Genomic DNA, 19,094 nt, shown 5'->3' with positions numbered 1-19,094 from the left:
CGTGCACATTTTTGAGATCGCACAGGAAGGCCGGAATCGAACCCTGCACCTCCACAGCGCGGGACCAACGAACTCACCATTCGACTACCAGGAACAGAATGAATCCTCCATGTTGTCCCTCGGTGTGAATTTTAAATGCAAATAAGAAGGCTGGAGCCGGAATCGAACCCTGCCTCGCCACAGTGCAACTCCGACGCACTAACCATTCGACTACCAGTCAGGTAACATTTGTGAGTGTGAGCACGACTAGTTGTGCGGAGGAGAAGACCAGAAAATTACCTGTCACGCACTTTTGAGAACGCCAGAGCCTGATTCGAACCCTGCACCTCTGCAGCGCAATGCAGACGCACTAACCATTCAACTACCAGGCAGGTCATGAACACTCTAACCACGGGTCCTTCAAGTTCATAAAAATCCATCAAAAAGGCGGTGAAATTATGTTCTTAACTGTGCTTCCTGGTTCCCGCTCTGCTTTTCCCACCGTCTCCGATCAGTCCCGATGATGATCACTTCGGGTCATTTCGGGTCAATTTGACATACAGTATGTCAAATAAATGGTGAGCTGATTGCCCCTAAAAATAAAGATGTGCCCTTCCTTTGGCAGCAATGATTTGAACACCAGCTCATTGAAATGTAGCTTTCCGTTCCATAGTCAGGCGTTTTGGGCCGAAAAAAATGACCATCTTCAGTAAGGCGTTTTGTGAATTGTTCCTTGGTGTGAGGGTGAGTGCGTATAGTGAGTGCGGAGAAGAGAATTCGAAAATGGATGGCCGTGCACATTTTTGAGATCGCACAGGAAGGCCGGAATCGAACCCTGCACCTCCGCAGCACGAGACCAACGAACTCACCATTCGACTACCAGGCACGGAATGAATCCTCCCTCCATGTTGTCCCTCGGTGTGAATTTTGAACGCAAATAGGATCCGAAAATGGATAGCCATGCATGCTCTTGAAAACACACAGGAGGCTGGAGCTGGAATCAAACCCTGCCTCTCCACAGTGCAACTCCGACGCATTAACCATTCGACTACCAGTCAGGTAACAATGGTGAGTGTGAGCATGAATAGTTGTGCGGAGGAGAAGATCAGAAAATAAACTGCCACGCAATTTTTTGAGAATGCACACGAAGGCCAGAGCCTGATTTGAACCCTGCACCTCTGCAGCGCAATGCAGACGCACTAACCATTCAACTACCTGGCAGGTCATGAACACTCTACCCACAGGTCCTTCAAGTTCATAAAAATCCACCAAAAAGCGGTGAAATTATGTTCTTAATTGTGCTTCCTGGTTCCCGCTCTGCTTTTCCCACCGTCTCCAATCAGTCCCGATGATGATCACTTCGGGTCAATGTGACATACAGTATGTCAAATAAATGATGAGATGATTGCCCCTAAGAATAAAGATGTGCCCTTCCTTTGGCAGCAATGATTTGAACACCAGCTCATTGAAATGTGGCTTTCCGTTCCGTAGTAAGCAGTTTTTTGCCCAAAAAAACGACCATGTATAGTAAGGCATTTTTTGCCGAAAAAAATGACCATGTATAGTAAGGCGTTTTTTGCCGAAAGAACAACCATGTATAGTAAGGCGTTTTTTGCCGAAAAAAAACCGACCATGTATAGTAAGGCGTTTTTAGCCGAAAAAACATCCATGTATAGTAAGGCGTTTTTAGCCGAAAAAAACAACCATGTATAGTAAGGCGTTTTTTGCCGAAAGAACAACCATGTATAGTAAGGCGTTTTTAGCCGAAAAAAACATCCATGTATAGTAAGGCGTTTTTAGCCGAAAAAAACAACCATGTATAGTAAGGCGTTTTTAGCCGAAAAAACCGACCATGTATAGTAAGGCGTTTTTTGCCGAAAAAAACAACCATGTATAGTAAGGCGTTTTTAGCCGAAAAAAACGTCCATGTATGGTAAGGCGTTTTTTGCCGAAAGAACAACCATGTATAGTAAGGCGTTTTTAGCCGAAAAAAACATCCATGTATAGTAAGGCGTTTTTAGCCGAAAAAAACAACCATGTATAGTAAGGCGTTTTTAGCCGAAAAAAACGTCCATGTATAGTAAGGCGTTTTTAGCCGAAAAAACGTCCATGTATAGTAAGGCGTTTTTAGCCGAAAAAATGACCATGTATAGTAAGGCGTTTTTTTGCCGAAAAAAACGACCATGTATAGTAAGGCGTTTTTAGCCGAAAAAAACAACCATGTATAGTAAGGCGTTTTTAGCCGAAAAAAACGACCATGTATAGTAAGGCGTTTTTTGCCGAAAAAATGACCATGTATAGTAAGGCGTTTTTTTGCCGAAAAAAACGACCATGTATAGTAAGGCGTTTTTAGCCGAAAAAACCGCCCATGTATAGTAAGGCGTTTTTAGCCGAAAAAAACGTCCATGTATACTGTATATAGTAAGGCGTTTTTAGCCGAAAAAAATGACCATGTATAGTAAGGCGTTTTTTGCCGAAAAAAACGACCATGTATAGTAAGGCGTTTTTAGCTGAAAAAAACATCCATGTATAGTAAGGCGCGTTTTGCCGAAAAAAAGACCATGTATAGTAAGGCGTTTTTAGCCGAAAAAAACGTCCATGTATAGTAAGGCGTTTTTAGCCGAAAAAATGACCATGTATAGTAAGGCGTTTTTTTGCCGAAAAAACGACCATGTATAGTAAGGCGTTTTTAGCCGAAAAAAACAACCATGTATAGTAAGGCGTTTTTAGCCGAAAAAAACGTCCATGTATAGTAAGGCGTTTTTAGCCGAAAAAAACTTCCATGTATAGTAAGGCGTTTTTAGCCGAAAAAAACGACCATGTATAGTAAGGCGTTTTTTGCCGAAAAAATGACCATGTATAGTAAGGCGTTTTTTTGCCGAAAAAAACGACCATGTATAGTAAGGCGTTTTTTAGCCGAAAAAACCGTCCATGTATAGTAAGGCGTTTTTAGCCGAAAAAAACGTCCATGTATAGTAAGGCGTTTTTAGCCGAAAAAAACGACCATGTATAGTAAGGCGTTTTTTGCCGAAAAAAATGACCATGTATAGTAAGGCGTTTTTTGCCGAAAAAAAACGACCATGTATAGTAAGGCGTTTTTAGCCGAAAAAAACGTCCATGTATAGTAAGGCGTTTTTAGCCGAAAAAAACGTCCATGTATAGTAAGGCGTTTTTTGCCGAAAAAAACCCCGACCATGTATAGTAAGGCGTTTTTAGCCGAAAAAAACGTCCATGTATGGTAAGGCGTTTTTAGCCGAAAAAAACGTCCATGTATACTGTATATAGTAAGGCGTTTTTAGCCGAAAAAAATGACCATGTATAGTAAGGCGTTTTTAGCCGAAAAAATGACCATGTATAGTAAGGCGTTTTTAGCCGAAAAAAACGTCCATGTATAGTAAGGCGTTTTTAGCCGAAAAAATGACCATGTATAGTAAGGCGTTTTTTTGCCGAAAAAAACGACCATGTATAGTAAGGCGTTTTTAGCCGAAAAAAAACAACCATGTATAGTAAGGCGTTTTTAGCCGAAAAAAACGTCCATGTATAGTAAGGCGTTTTTAGCCGAAAAAAACGTCCATGTATAGTAAGGCGTTTTTAGCCGAAAAAAACGACCATGTATAGTAAGGCGTTTTTTGCCGAAAAAAATGACCATGTATAGTAAGGCGTTTTTTGCCGAAAAAAAACGACCATGTATAGTAAGGCGTTTTTAGCCGAAAAAAACGTCCATGTATAGTAAGGCGTTTTTTGCCGAAAAAAACCCCGACCATGTATAGTAAGGCGTTTTTAGCCGAAAAAAACGTCCATGTATGGTAAGGCGTTTTTAGCCGAAAAAAACGTCCATGTATACTGTATATAGTAAGGCGTTTTTTGCCGAAAAAAAACGACCATGTATAGTAAGGCGTTTTTAGCCGAAAAAAACGTCCATGTATAGTAAGGCGTTTTTTGCCGAAAAAAACCCCGACCATGTATAGTAAGGCGTTTTTAGCCGAAAAAAACGACCATGTATAGTAAGGCGTTTTTTGCCGAAAAAAATGACCATGTATAGTAAGGCGTTTTTTGCCGAAAAAAAACGACCATGTATAGTAAGGCGTTTTTAGCCGAAAAAAACGTCCATGTATAGTAAGGCGTTTTTTGCCGAAAAAAACCCCGACCATGTATAGTAAGGCGTTTTTAGCCGAAAAAAACATCCATGTATGGTAAGGCGTTTTTAGCCGAAAAAAACGTCCATGTATACTGTATATAGTAAGGCGTTTTTAGCCGAAAAAAATGACCATGTATAGTAAGGCGTTTTTAGCCGAAAAAATGACCATGTATAGTAAGGCGTTTTTAGCCGAAAAAAACGTCCATGTATAGTAAGGCGTTTTTAGCCGAAAAAATGACCATGTATAGTAAGGCGTTTTTTTGCCGAAAAAAACGACCATGTATAGTAAGGCGTTTTTAGCCGAAAAAAAACAACCATGTATAGTAAGGCGTTTTTAGCCGAAAAAAACGTCCATGTATAGTAAGGCGTTTTTAGCCGAAAAAAACGTCCATGTATAGTAAGGCGTTTTTAGCCGAAAAAAACGACCATGTATAGTAAGGCGTTTTTTGCCGAAAAAAATGACCATGTATAGTAAGGCGTTTTTTGCCGAAAAAAAACGACCATGTATAGTAAGGCGTTTTTAGCCGAAAAAAACGTCCATGTATAGTAAGGCGTTTTTTGCCGAAAAAAACCCCGACCATGTATAGTAAGGCGTTTTTAGCCGAAAAAAACGTCCATGTATGGTAAGGCGTTTTTAGCCGAAAAAAACATCCATGTATACTGTATATAGTAAGGCGTTTTTAGCCGAAAAAAATGACCATGTATAGTAAGGCGTTTTTAGCCGAAAAAATGACCATGTATAGTAAGGCGTTTTTAGCCGAAAAAAACGTCCATGTATAGTAAGGCGTTTTTAGCCGAAAAAATGACCATGTATAGTAAGGCGTTTTTTTGCCGAAAAAAACGACCATGTATAGTAAGGCGTTTTTAGCCGAAAAAAAACAACCATGTATAGTAAGGCGTTTTTAGCCGAAAAAAACGTCCATGTATAGTAAGGCGTTTTTAGCCGAAAAAAACGTCCATGTATAGTAAGGCGTTTTTTGCCGAAAAAATGACCATGTATAGTAAGGCGTTTTTTTGTCCCAAAAAACGACCATGTATAGTAAGGCGTTTTTAGCCGAAAAAAACGTCCATGTATAGTAAGGCGTTTTTAGCCGAAAAAAACATCCATGTATAGTAAGGCGTTTTTAGACGAAAAAAACGTCCATGTATAGTAAGGCATTTTTAGCCGAAAAAAACGACCACGTATAGTCAGGCGTTTTGGGCCAAAAAAACGACCATGTACTGTAAGGCGTTTTTTGCCCAAATAAAACGACCATGTATAGTAAGGCGTTTTAGGCCGAAAAAAAAAAACGGATTACAGCTTTGACGTAATACCCGCTGGGTCGACTTGATCACTCCATCCTACGCTTGCGGCGTGAATGCGTAAGCATAAGAAAGCTGTCGAGCCCTTCACCAAGCCCCACTCGCCAAAGCTCTACTTACGGCGCTTCGTACCCTCACTGCTCTTTGTGGCGTCCGTGATGTGCTGCTTGCGTATGCTGTCCTCGTCCGCCTTGCGGTCGCGGCCCGGACAGGCGCAGATGCGTGCCTCGAAACAGCGGCGGCCCAGAACCTGACCGCTACACACGCGCACACACACACACATCATGAGGAGGAGGAGGAGGATGGCAGCTGTCGATATTTTATGTCCAAAACTAAAACCTGACCAAGATGAAAAATCAAAAATCAAAGCAAAAATATCCGCTGTTGTTGAAAAGTATCTGCCAAGGTATTTCCTCTTACAAGTCGTTTTTTTTCTGTTTTTGTGGGTGTTGTGTGAAGCATTTCACTTCAAGCGTCCCGTCCGCCCCCTCCCTTAAAAGTCTGAATAAGCTCTTGTTAGATTCTCAGTCAGCCAGGTCATGCTAACCTACAAAAGTTGAATGGAGGTGACTGACTGCTCTTCTAAAAGAGTCGAGTTGCCGGCAGTCAACTTTTCAACCATTGAAGAGTTCAGTTAAAAAAAAATAAAAAATCTTAAAAAGTTAGATCCTCAGTCACTCATGAAGAGGCCAGTTGCGTCCATTCACATTTTCAGCGATTGAAGGTTTCAGTTCTCAAAATGTAGACGTCAACGGATCATTTCTGCTTTAATTAAGTCCTTTGTTTCTGCCTTTTTTTTTGTTTTGTTTTGTTTTTTTAGGCCAGTTACTGTGCAGCGCGCCGCTTACTCTCTGGTCTCCAGGGTGACGATGATGAGAATGGGTCGCCGGTTCATGCCGCCCACGCAGCTGGAGTTGCACATGAAGTTGTACAAGATGGTGGTGAATTCCGTGCCCACCTGATGGAAAACGGGAAGTGAGGTCATTATTTTATTTCCCCCCCCCCCCTCTCCACTGCAAATTAGCTTTTGTAGTGCTGGCCACACTGCCTGTAAACGCCATCTGCAGGGGTTTTAATCATGGTTTGTTGACAGTGCAGAGATGGAATGGCGGGATCACAAAGTTGACCAGACAATTTTTTTGCCTTCTGAGTTAATATCAGAATATCCTTTCACACTTCTGGTATTTATTCACCGTGTGTCGATCGACAGCACAAAGGTAGGACATCGTCATCTTGGAAACTTTCCGCATTCTGAGGTTGTATAAAAACTTTTTTTTTTTTTTACTCTGCCAGAAAATGTCAGCACTTTTACATCCATTTTTCAGTTTCTGGGGTACTCGTGGTGGGGACAAAGTTGAGTGTGAAATGTTCCCATCTGTGGAGGAAGTATATAAAGCCCCCTTCACATCGCCTGTCAAATGCAGCATTTTTCGACCATTTCAACTCATTCACTCCCAAAGACGTTTTTAAACGTCTTTTCAGACTTGATCCAGAATTGGCTGGTACTGAATGAGTTTTAAGCAATGCCAAGAGTGAATAAATTGACCCGGTCAATTTTCCATCTGGCAGCAGTATCATAAGCTCCTCGTCTGGATTCTCACCTGAGGCGGCTCGTAGGGCACCAGCACGCTCTGCCTCCCGGTGATGGAATCCTCCACATACTGGGCGTGGCTATTACCCTCCACGCGGATCAGGTGACTCGGAGGTGCAATCTGACCTGGTGCGGGATACAGTGGCGGTCAATACGCGATGACGAATCAAAACAGTCAATCGGAGCAAATCAAGTCAACCGACCGTCGTTGAACTCGCGGCTGAGCTCGTGGTTGGGGCATCGCTTGACCACCTCGGTCACGTGTTCCGCCTTCTTGTAGACGGGCATGGCGCGGATGACGGCGCCCTGCGGTGGGGTGGTCAGAACTTTGATCTGGATGGGACACGTCTTGGCGATCTGGCAGTACAGTTTCTTCAGTTCCGTGGAGTACTGTGACCAGGGACAGAGAACACACAAGAGAACACAATGAAGCAGAATAGAAAGCCGAGACAGAAATGTTCGGCCTTCGGAGGTAGTATCAGAGGAGCCTTTTCAACTGCCTGTAAAAGGCGTTTTTTTGTTGTTGTTTTGGCAGGAATGAAGTCGACCCGGCAATTTTCCACCTTTCGAGCTTGTTTCAGAAGCTATGACAGAGACCGAATGTCCGCGGCGTGTAATGCCAGGGTAGGGGTGAAAAGTTTCACACACCTCCCGCCCTGCCACATTCGCATCACGTCACACGCCCGCCGTCTAAAGGCAAAGGCCTGCTAACTACCCTCTGGTGGCGAACCTTTCTTTTGAACAAGATCTCGGGGTGAAAGAAGGTTACAATAAAAAGCACAAAATCCACAACGGCAGGCCGAATCGAAGAGACGGCCAGACGGGGGGAGGGGGGGGGGTGGTTAACACCTGTTAACTGGACCAACCCAACCCTGTCTTGTTTTGCCCTTTGGCAAAAAGGGAGGTTAAATAACGAGGACTGTGATTAGCAGCCACTTGAATCCGCACGCACACACATTTTGGGGCACCCTCGAAGATGTCTGATGGAAAGCCTTGTGGTCCTTCCGAGCGGCTCCATAAAAACGAAGCCTGCAGCCGCAATTAAAGCAGGCCCGGCTTTCATCTTTTTGAAAGGCTAAAGGGGGTAGAACGGGGTGGGGGGGAGGATCTTACGTTAGCCAGGCTACGCAAGCACTCCACCTCCATACTTCTGGCTTCCCCGTCCAGCTCTTCCTTCCATTTTTCCTTCTATCCATCCTTCCTCCCTTCTTCCCAGAACAACAATTACAATAACAATAAGGTTAACAACAATAAGTTCATCGGTTGTCTCTCCTTGCTTTCACTCTTCCTTCCTCCCTGCCTTACATCGACCGGCGACCAATCCGTCCGAAAGTGTAACGAAAAAAACAACAGGCGCTGGCAAAGACGGATGGCTGCACTCGAACCCGACACTCCCCCCCGCACGCCACCGTCACTCTGCTAAATGAGGCGGAAAAGCTTCAGATTCGGTGGGGAAACCAAGCTGAATATGACAGCACAAAAGAGACCGGGGCAACGGTGTGCAATCCTCCTTTTTCGAGGGAGCCTCACAAGCCTTTTATTGGCGTAGTTGTGTGAGGTGCCAGCTACACTTTTTCAAGCTTCTTCCCCCACCCCAGTATCGTTTCTCTGGATTATAAAGTTGATAAAATTAACCTGGTTTCCTTCTAGGTGGGAGTTAAAAAAAAAAAAGCATTAAAAATTTTAAAGAAATGTAGAAAACAGAAATCGCAGATGAGGTAATGCTGGAATTTTGGGGGATTTATTTATCTTTACGCATATTAAGAAATATGCACAATGAAAAATACATTGAAATTATTGAACATGATTGAAACCGAGGCTATCCAAACTGGGTTTTGAGTCATTTTTCTGCCTGCGGCAGGTTTTACGGGTTAAAACGTAACATTGCGCCAATACCTTTTAGATCTTGAACAATTAAAAATGTTTAAACTACACATTGAAATCCTAGTTAAGGTACTGAATCGGTCTTTTTTTTTTTTTTTTTTTTTTTTAGGTTTGGCAGGGATGGTCTTCTTATGCATGGTGTTTAGAATGATTACAGGCTGCGGCTTTTTGTGGCGCTGCAGGCTAAAAACAAAAGACGAAAAAACACACACCACGCGGGCCGAGGAGAAAAGATCTAATCTTTCTGATAGTTTGTTGAGATGATATCAACCTATCCCAGGCTGGCTCGCACCCACCCAGGCGAAGTGCGAGGAGAACACGACGCAACCATCCCTGCCCTCCAGCTACAAACTTTTCAGCACAAATATGCGCTCGTTTGCTCAGCGCTAACAGCTAACGCTAACCGGGTTGAATGATGGGATTCAGGAGCGGGGGCGCACCGGGGCGTGAGACTCCACACGCGCCAGATGCGTGCGTGCACGCACACACACAGTGCAACCTCATCCGCTGTACGGGCTAAAAGTTGCTCTTGACACCTTTTGATGAACTTTTCTAAAGGAAGCGAAGCAGAATGAAAAGAAGAAGAGAAGAAAGGAGGGATGGAAGGCATCGAGGATGTATGAAAGTTGGATAGAAGAAGGGAAGGGCGGAAAGAATGCTGGTACGTAGGAAAGAAGGATGAAAGGAAGGAAGAGTGGGAGGATGGAAGGAAGGAAGAATGGGAGGTTGGAAAGAAGGGCAGAAAAAAGATACATTAAAGGAAGGAAGGAACAATGAAAGTGAGATGGAAAGAAGGAAGGTTGGGAGGATGGAGGGAAGAGTAGAAGGTTGGAAAGAAGGAAAGCGGGAAGGAAGGATGAAAGAATGGCCGGGGGGAAAAATGATGTACGAAAGGAAAGAAAGCTGAAAGCAAAATGGAAGAAAGCAAAGCAGGGAGGACGGAAGGAAAAGTGGAAGGTTGGAAAGAAGGGAAGCGGGAAGGAAGGCCATAAGTAAAGACAGAAGGCATCAAGGATGTCTGAAAAGTTGGGTAGAAGGATGCAAGGAAGGGAAGAGCCCTGGAAGTTAGGAAAGAAGGATGAAAGAAGAAAAAATGAGGGAAGGATGAATGGTAGGGAGTATGGAAGGAAGAGTGGAAGGTTGGCAAGAAGGGAAGAAGAAAAGGAAGGATAAAAGGAGGATGGAAGGAAGGAAAGAAGGTTGGAAATGAAAGTAGGAAGGAAGGAAAAAAAGGAAAGGTGGCGGCAACGAAAGCAAGGACGTACACGAAGGGAAGGAAGGAGGAAAAGTGAAGGCAGAAAAGAAGGCCCATAAGGAAGGACCAAACTTATGGAAGCAGGATGGAAGGAAGGGTGGGACGGAGACTCAAACTCCGTCTGAAAAATCATTCGAAAACCCAATTCCAAACCCCGACACGGAAACTGATTTTGAAGGCCCGCCACTGGCGGCGTCCAGCATCTTTCGTCATTGCGATGGCCCCGGGGACACGCGAGCAAGCAAAGTTCCCGTGCAGCCGCAGGTCCCGACAGGCCCGCCAGCTGCGGCGTTCCTGTGGCGCTGACAGGCGCTGCGGGCGCATGCACCCCAGTCAAGTCCTGACAAAACACGCACGGCGTGGCGCCTCTGGTCTTGTCTGCCTCATACCTGACATGTCGCATCTTGCCTGCAGTGTCAAGAACGTGTTGGACTCATGCTGCTTCTTCAATTTCCTCTGTTGCAATCGACAACACCGAACCCTCGGGGCAAGCGTTGGAATTTCGGCAGGGGAAAAGTCGCTTAAAGTCACGGAAATGGACGATGTCTATGTTTTGGGTGAAGCAGCATGCGGTTCAAGGTTGTGTTTGTGTGGCATGCACAGTTGCTGAGAAATGTTATTTCAGGAATGTGACAGTTAGGCTCCCCGCAGAAAAAAATCTCCAATTTGGACAAATGTGTCATGAACAGTACGTAAAAAGCACTTCAACTAGCGCGCATCGGCGAGTGCGGCTCTTCTCCGATGTACAATCGACAAAGCAACTCACCCCCCCAGCCCCCCCGCTTCAGTTTCATTTTCAGAGTTTGTTTGTTAGGCTGCTGTCGCGATAGGCGAACCGAAGAAGACAACAAAAGGAGAAGACGCAAAGCATGGAAAACCAACGGAGGGAAGAAGATGCAAATCGTAGAAGAGAAACAAGTCGATACAAACTGCGGAAGAAGACAAACCAAACGAGAACGAAGACGGCATTCGCCACCGAAGGAGAATCCCAACCGAGAAAGACACACTCGCTCACTGGCAGGGACGCGTTTATTCATCAACCGTAATCCAACCGTCAAGATATATTCATACGTCTGGTATGTTTTTTCAAAGGGCAGCTTTCCTGTGAAATTGAGGTTTGGAATACCACTGCGTTGAGTAACGGATCCACGTAAGTGGTTGTGTTGCGTCATTTTAGATTTGAGAACAGCATAGCTTTTGAGTAGAAGTTACGGTCAGGGAGGTGAATCTCGGTAAATTTTTGGCACCTCACACAGGATTAGAGTATCGTGTAGATGGTTTCAGCAGAGTACGGTTGAGTCAGCGTCACTCTTAGTGTGTTTTCTTATTCGTATATCTGCGAATAGGTTTATCGTCTGATGTGTCGCGATAGCAAAATATTATTAGCATCAGATCCTTTTTTTTTCTGGTGAAAGTCAAAATGCTCAAAATTTTAGAGCAGAGGTGCCAAACTCATTTTTGTCGCGGGGAGTTATGACTGTGAAAGCATTTCAAGAAGTCAAGAATCATGGTTGATTCAAGGATTATTTAAGTTCTTGTAGTGAGGGGTTTGGTAACAAGAAAACGCTTACAATTTAGATCTTATTTATTAGATATGAGAATTTAAAATGTTGGTAGACATTTTAGAAAGGATCATGGAAGTTGACATGTTTGAATTGCTTTCGCGGGCCACATAAAATGATGTGGCGGGCCAGATCCGGCCCCCGGGCCTCGAGTTTGCCACCAGTGCTCTAGAACTCGAACTCTGCTCTGAAAAGATTGACATTCCTCTCTCGTCCATCTCTGTGGACTTCATCTTCATCGATGACCGGCCAACTCTGTTCTCCACTTTTGCAGTTTCCATTATCGCTATGTATGAACTATTCCATAACGCGAGCCCAAATCGTAAAAAAAAAAAAAAAAAAATGAATCATCCACCCTTGTCCGCCTCCTCCTCTGGCTGCACCTTCAGTAGCTTCCAGGGGCGAGTGTCGACACGCTCCCTGACACAAACAAGTCTCGGCCCCATCTCGTGAGGCGTGGGACGGGCCCGCAGATGTTCCCGGGACAAGCTGCGTCTTGCCGCCTTTCGCTGGAACACTTTTCTCTTTGAGACAAACCCTTCCTCCTCCTCCTCTTCCTCCTGCGGCGCAATTGACTGGAAAAGGGAGTATTGACACAAGTCTTATCCACGCTAGGGCCCTCCATCCATTACTGTAATCCCGGCGACCCCCTAAAGACACCGACCGGGCAATCTTCTCAATGGACAATTGTCGGGGGGGGGGAGATAAGCTTTGGCGATGCGCCATGGATTCAGAGCTGGGAGATCAGTGATGGAGGAAGAGGAAAGAGGGTGGGGGAAGAAGGCTTTCTGGGAAGAGGTGGACTGGAGGTGTTGTGTGTCACCCTCGTTTTACCCAGACAGGAAGAGGTGAAGCGATGGGGCGAGGATTAGGTGTGTCTCCGTGAGAGGAGTCGTCAAAAAAAAGGGAATCGCTGATGATCCTGTTCGGCCCCCGGGGCTGCTTCAAAAGGAGGCCGACGTTGGCGGAGCTTTGTGTGATTTTTTTGAGATTGAGTGTTTGTTTATGGTTTTTGGTCAATTTGAGTTTTGAACAGTAAAAATAAATAAATAAATAAAAAGAAAGTATTCTTTCATCCTCATCGCCATGATAAAAATTAAAGACGACATTAGTTTTTATTTATTTGGGGGGCGGGGCAAAAAAGATCAAAGAAAGCGTAGACATTTTTGATTTGGGTAGGTCTGATTTAGAAATTAAAAGTAGTAAGTCTTCAGAAAATACATGGAGGATTGGAAATACATTGAATAATAATTATGATATATTATCATATGAACACAGGCTATAAAAAATTGTGTTTTTGTGCCGGCGATTTTCAGACCCATTTTTAAGAAATCCTTTACCCTCACACTTGGGGGGGGGGGGGGGGGGGGGGGAGTCCCTGGGATTGAATGTGTGCAGTCTGAAAAGACATCTAAATATGTCTTTGGGAGTGCATGAAAGTACAAATCTAAGATATACGAGTCAATATTCAACATTTTGGTTATAACTTGACATAATAATGACTATTTAAAAAAAAAAAAATTCCATACCATCAATAGATTTCTGGCAATCTTTGCAGGTGAGTAAATGCCCCCCCCCCCCCAGACACTATGATGGAAACATATCAACTGCAAACATTCACCGCTCCCAGTTTGGTTGTGCGGGGTGTGGCGTTCGCAGAACAAAACGGTGTGCGGGAATATGGCCGGTGTCGCCTCGTCACCGTTTCCAGCGCTCTTCGGGCGGCATTGCGCAAACACTTTACTGCCCATGTTGTATGTTGTCATGTCACATGACTCTCCAGCTGTTTACAAGTCATGACATCACTTTCTGCCAACTCATATGCTTCACAAAATGAACGATTGTATCAATGAAGCGGCATCAAAGCCACAACAGAAGATTTTTCCCAACTCGACCCCATGAACACAAAACTAAACTATGGCAGGATCTTGACAATTGCTTTCGACGCAACAGGCGAGAGAAGTAAATGTCAGGTGTTAAATTCACAGCTTCTGTTACGGCTCTCATTCTACAAGAGTGATGAAAACAGAACCTCGGGGGAAGTAACAACAATTTAAGGTGTTCACAGTGCTGACAGCAGGGTAAAGTTTATGGTGGTGTGATGACAGAGGTCAGTGGCCATCCAGGTGTGGCCACGTGACACCAGGCGACCGCTCTGTCATTACCCGCCACATCTGCTACATGGTGACCGGGTTCTTTTAAAATTGTTTTTCCTCCCCCTCCTCTGATATCATCAAATGATCCGATTTTGGTGTTGCTGTGTGAAAGTGTTCTGATATAACTATTGTGTGAAAGGGGCTACATAATGAAAAATGGCGAACTGGTATGCAAAGCGGCGTCTGTATATGCCCGGCACACACTTCTCCCACCCTGTTGTCATAACATAATCAGGCTGTGGGATACAGTGTTGCTGTGTGAAAGTGTTCTGATTTAGCTATGGTGTAGGCTACACAATGAAAACCGGTGACGGGTACCCAGAGCAGCATTCGTATAGTGTCACCCTGCCATTTTCTTTTACAGACCTGTTGTGTGGAAGTAACTTTCTGACATTTACTGATGCCATTTAATGATTTGATTGTGTTATGTTGCTACGTGAAAGAGGCTACACAATGAATATGACAGATATACGGAGCGGTGTTTACCCGACACTTCTCCCATCCTGATATGCTGAGAGCAACTTTTGGACAAACAATTATGTCAGCTTATTTTGAGAATGTCGGATCCAGTGTGAACAAGGCTACACAATGAAAATGTGCAGCATCAGTTTATACCTGACAGTCCAATAACCACTGAACTTATTACTGTACGCAAAAATCTGATTGGGTTACGGCGTGTGGAAGTGTTCTGTTGCAGCGATTGTGCTGAAGGAGGCTACCGAATGAAAATGACAGATACACAGAGCGTCATCTGGATACTTGCCGGCCACTTCTCGCTGTTGTGTTGAAAGCAGCTGTGAGACAAGCGTGATCTAATTTTCTGATTGCTGAGTGGCTCTGCGCAAAAGAGGCTACACAATGAAAATAGCAGACGAGCATACCGTCTGCATATTCCTGCCACTTTTTGCCTCATTGTGTTGAAAGTGATAGACAAGTGGTCACAATAGTGAATTAGCTGATTGCTGATGGGCTCTCTGTGTGAAACAGGCCACACAATGAAAACACTAGATGAAATAAATAGTTGACCTGGCACTCACTCCTCACGCCGTTACGTGAAAAGCAATTATCAGAAAAGTGAGGACATCATCTCATAATGCCACTGCTGATTGTCTCTCTGTGTGGCTACACAATGAAAGCTGCAAATGACGATTAAGTCTGTATATGCCCGCAACACACTCTCAGCACAATTATTGTGTTGAAAGTCAGATGACAGACAAGCAGCGACGTCATCTTAATGATTTGATTGCTGATTGATTCTTTGTATGAAACAGGCTACACAATGCAAACAGCAGACGAGTAGTGGTAGAGGGGCTGCCTTACCGTCCAGGTTGCCGACTTGGCCGTGCTGGACTGCTGGAAGGACACGTCGAAGGTGTGCGGGCCGGCGTAGTCGGTGTTGGACGGAATGGCGGGCGACGGCGACAGGGCGTCAAAGGTGGAGCTGGGCTGGGCGTAGGGCGACGGCGCCGTGACGCCGTTCTGGGCGTGCTCCGTGTTGTACGGGCTGGTGGACGTGGAGCCTCCGTTCTGGATGTTCTGCTCCATGCTGTTCAACAGGCCCAGGTTGGTGTACTGAGACTGCGGGGGGGGGGGGGGGCAGAAAAGGGTTTTCATGTTTAAATTTAAGCTCCGCATGGCATCAAACTTTATTTTCTTCACCGGAAACAGGAGTGATTATGGGATAAAGTGACGTCAGAACCACAATGGCGATTTTGCTGGCTAAATTGAGTAAGCTTGGCTTGTTAAGATAGTGATCAGGAGGAATTTCAACCGTGTCAAGCCGTGAGCATCAAATGCTGTCCACTGTAGTAACCGCTGTCCCAGAAAGTGTTAAACTGCCAGCTGCACGCCGAGCGAGGAGACCAAACTAGCGTGAACAGGACTGAACTGTTTATGTGCATCGTATTGTAATTGTATAAATCAAAGATACACATGCATTTAAATTTTGCTCAAAGACAGCAAGCAGAAAGGAAACCACAAAACCGATCATGTATTGCGGCATGCGCAGGATGTTCACGGAGCCGTTTTCCAGGTTTGGTCGTGAGATTCATGATTTTGGTTTTATTCATTTTTTCTTTATTTTTGTTGATGCTTACAGCTTATAGCTAAAAAACAACCCCCCAAAAAAAAGACAATATCTCAAGAATATTACTTAAGAAAGAACCCCCAATTTTTATTTTGGAAATTAGGTACTGTTGGAATTTGAATGAATCCATATTCAGTATCAGTTCCACTTTTTGAATATTCCCTGCAATGAATGAGATTTTCAACTTGACCCAAAATCTCTCCCAGATGCTTTGAGTTCAAAAAACACCCCGGGTTAAATTTACTGTAACTCTTCTCCGTCACACATCAATCTTAGAACGGTCGAGAAGCATCGCTTCAATATATTTCTTAAACATCAACTACTACTTTCCTACTGCCCAATGGATTTGGAAGCATCCACAGAATAAATTTGTGAATAGCTAACCACAAATAGGTGGTGCGTCGCTGTATGCGATTTATTATTGTTGAATATTAATTGCTTAAATCTGCTCAAATTTGGATTTGACACGGGGAGAAGGTTCAAATATTCGGGTTGGCATTTTATGCTTCTTGTTAGTCTAATTGCCACATGTCATTACCTAAAAGTATCTATAAATCAACCTTGATCTTTATATCCTGTATTTTGTATTTCATGCAGAGCAGCGAGGGATTATGTGACACCTGAGCACTTAAAAATACCCCACAGTCTGGTCCCGACTCCTGAAAAACCTGCGAAGAGATCAAAGCTCAATGGTGCTAAGCACAGTTGGGCGCTAATGGCTAACGCCGCTCAAAAAAAGACATCCTCACTTTCCAGGAGATAAAAGATCCAAAACATAGCCGTCTTCAAACGCAGCCATGCCGTTCCGTTTATAAGCACCGCATTCCGGGACGGCCATCAATCTGTCGTGGATTTATTTCCAGCCCCTCCCGGAATGACCACAGCTGCCTCTTCCACTCCCCCCCCCCTCCCCCCGGCTGGCCAGGTGTTAACGCACCCTTATGAAACGCTGCTTTGACACACGCGCACATCAACACACATGAGGAAACGCACGCGCCGCCGCCACCGCAACGGGGTCATCCGAGTGCGGGCGGGATGCGGGTCAAAAGCCCAACGAGGCACCGCTAAGCTCCGGAAAGAGCACCGTTCAAAAGGGTCTGGGGGACACAATAGTGCAGGCCATGCAGGTGTTGACTTTGTTCCACCTTGAATTTTGTGTTGGTGTCGTTTATAAAGAACAGCGACTTGGGGAAACGAGACAAAAAAATTGCACGGGCAGTATAAACTTCTCATGCCACATCACGGGAGAAAAATTGCCAGGGAGGCTTCAAAAGATGGAAAAAAGGGGAAAAGAGACAAAAAAGGGGCTCCTGATACGACAACCAAAGGTGTGAAATTGTTGGGTTGACTTTTATCACCACAAAAGTACTCATAAAAGCCAGAAATCATTCTTACACAATTCCGTCTTTTCCCCGAACGAATGACATCACCGCCTCTTCGAGTCGCGGCGGTGGGGGTGTGTGCTGGTAGGGGCGCGCTACGATGACGCCGAAGCGACAGGCGATAATGATCAAATATCAGTGGGAAGAAAAACAAAGGCATCGGAATTCCAGCCGCTTGGGAATAAACACCCGGTCATCAAGGATTTGCTGTTTAATTGACTGGAAATCAGGATGACGCCTTCGATTAAAAAACAAAACAAAACAACTGAATTCTCCTTGATGTGACTCTGCCATAATGGCCATTTAATAAGTGCCTCCGGAACATTCCCAGGACTTTGGGAACGTAGATCAAGATCCTTGACAGACTCAGCAGCCTTTCAGCCCCCCCACACACAAAAAAAAATGTCACCAAGTCTGCTTGAAGCCTCTTTGAGGCTGACTGGGGGGAGAACATGCAGAGAGGAAAGAGAATGCAGGGCACAAGCTTTTCTGACCAACACAGCGACTTATATTAACCACAAGGCTCCTCCTCGCTACATATTGTTGAAAGCGTTCGAGAGAATAGGTGCAAACATGCAATTGTTTACAGACACATGGGGCATTGCCGTAAACACAATTGTTTTAACTCATGTGCGCACTCTTTTGTTTCACTGTGTAAATTTGAAAGAAATGTCAGCCTCTGTAATCCTGCTTTTTATGCCTACAGAAAGCTACAGCTAGTGGGTACATCTTTGGGCACGATTGTTGATAATTCACACCCTTCCGAGTTTGCGGGCACCACACTTTCGGAATCCGTCAGGCATTCAAGCCGACTCGGCCCGAGGGAGGGGTTAGCATGAGTGACCAGAGTGGCTGGAGGGGTTATGGGAGGTGGGGTCATTAAAGAAGGTGTGTCTGGGTGGAGGTGGGTGGTTTTTGAGGGGGGGTTGGTAAAGGTGGTGGTCTCTCCGCACCTATGGCAGCAGGTGATTGTATCAACATCAACACACCATCACAGCAATTACCAGCCCCGGACGGACGCATTGTCCGCTTCTAAGGGGGCTCGTGGGGGCTGTGGAGCTTTGGGGGCGGGGGGCTTTGCAACACGATCCCCCTCGGCTCTGCGGTGGGACTGAGCCGGACACCACTTAAAGACCCCCACCCCACACCGCCCGCTTTGCTTAACAACAGGTTGAAAGACAGTGACCCCACACACCTGCTAAACGCTACCTGCAATCTGAGAGGGCCACCGCACACACCCACGTACCAAAGACATCAATAAATATATAAAAGTGTAATTGGTTATGTTATTTTTAACTTACTATAACCAAATCCACAAAAAAATACAATGTACTTGCAAAAAAAAATTTTTTTTTTTTTAATTCTGAAAACATTCAACTATGACTTTGGCAACTGCGCTAACTAGCTTAACGATATACAGTAGGGCCCTATTGGCAAAGTAATAACGTAGCTTGCCAAGACCTTTAAATTTGAGTTGTGACTCCATATGGTTAGTCACAGAAAGAAAATAACATGAAAAGTTTTGCTGGTGAACACGTGTCTCCCGAAACATATGACTTCGGCGACTATGCTATCAACCTAGCAATATTAGCAAAATGCATATTTATTCAAAATAAACGTATTAAAATAAAAGCTAAATGAAATCTTGATATCCACGATGCGTATTTCAAGGATGTAAAAAAGTAAATCAAATACATAATTGAGCATACGTAATCAAATCTAAACAAACGGTTGCATTTTTATATTTTCGAAATAGAAA

General features: G+C 44.6%; 1 protein-coding gene across 5 annotated transcripts in view; it reads right to left on the bottom strand.

Annotated features, from left to right (window-relative positions):
- The window catches only part of tp63 (tumor protein p63), a 56,294-nt gene that overhangs the window by 11,030 nt on the left and 26,170 nt on the right, over positions 1–19,094 (bottom strand). For 3 of the 5 annotated variants that reach the window (XM_086116622.1, XM_086116621.1, XM_086116624.1), the window contains 5 exons: positions 15,188–15,445; positions 7,214–7,400; positions 7,021–7,136; positions 6,268–6,377; positions 5,540–5,676 (listed from right to left, as the gene is read on the bottom strand). In XM_086116622.1, the coding sequence (XP_085972748.1) occupies positions 5,540–5,676; positions 6,268–6,377; positions 7,021–7,136; positions 7,214–7,400; positions 15,188–15,445 (808 nt within the window). The remainder of the gene's footprint in view (positions 1–5,539; positions 5,677–6,267; positions 6,378–7,020; positions 7,137–7,213; positions 7,401–15,187; positions 15,446–19,094) is intronic. The other 2 variants (XM_086116623.1, XM_086116626.1) reach the window with 1 other exon arrangement.

Source organism: Hippocampus guttulatus, chromosome 7 (assembly GCF_054856545.1).
Source record: "Hippocampus guttulatus isolate MCC_2025c chromosome 7, RoL_Hgut_1.0, whole genome shotgun sequence".
Taxonomy (NCBI): Eukaryota; Metazoa; Chordata; class Actinopteri; order Syngnathiformes; family Syngnathidae; genus Hippocampus; species Hippocampus guttulatus.
This window is presented reverse-complemented; position numbering and strand designations above follow the sequence as displayed.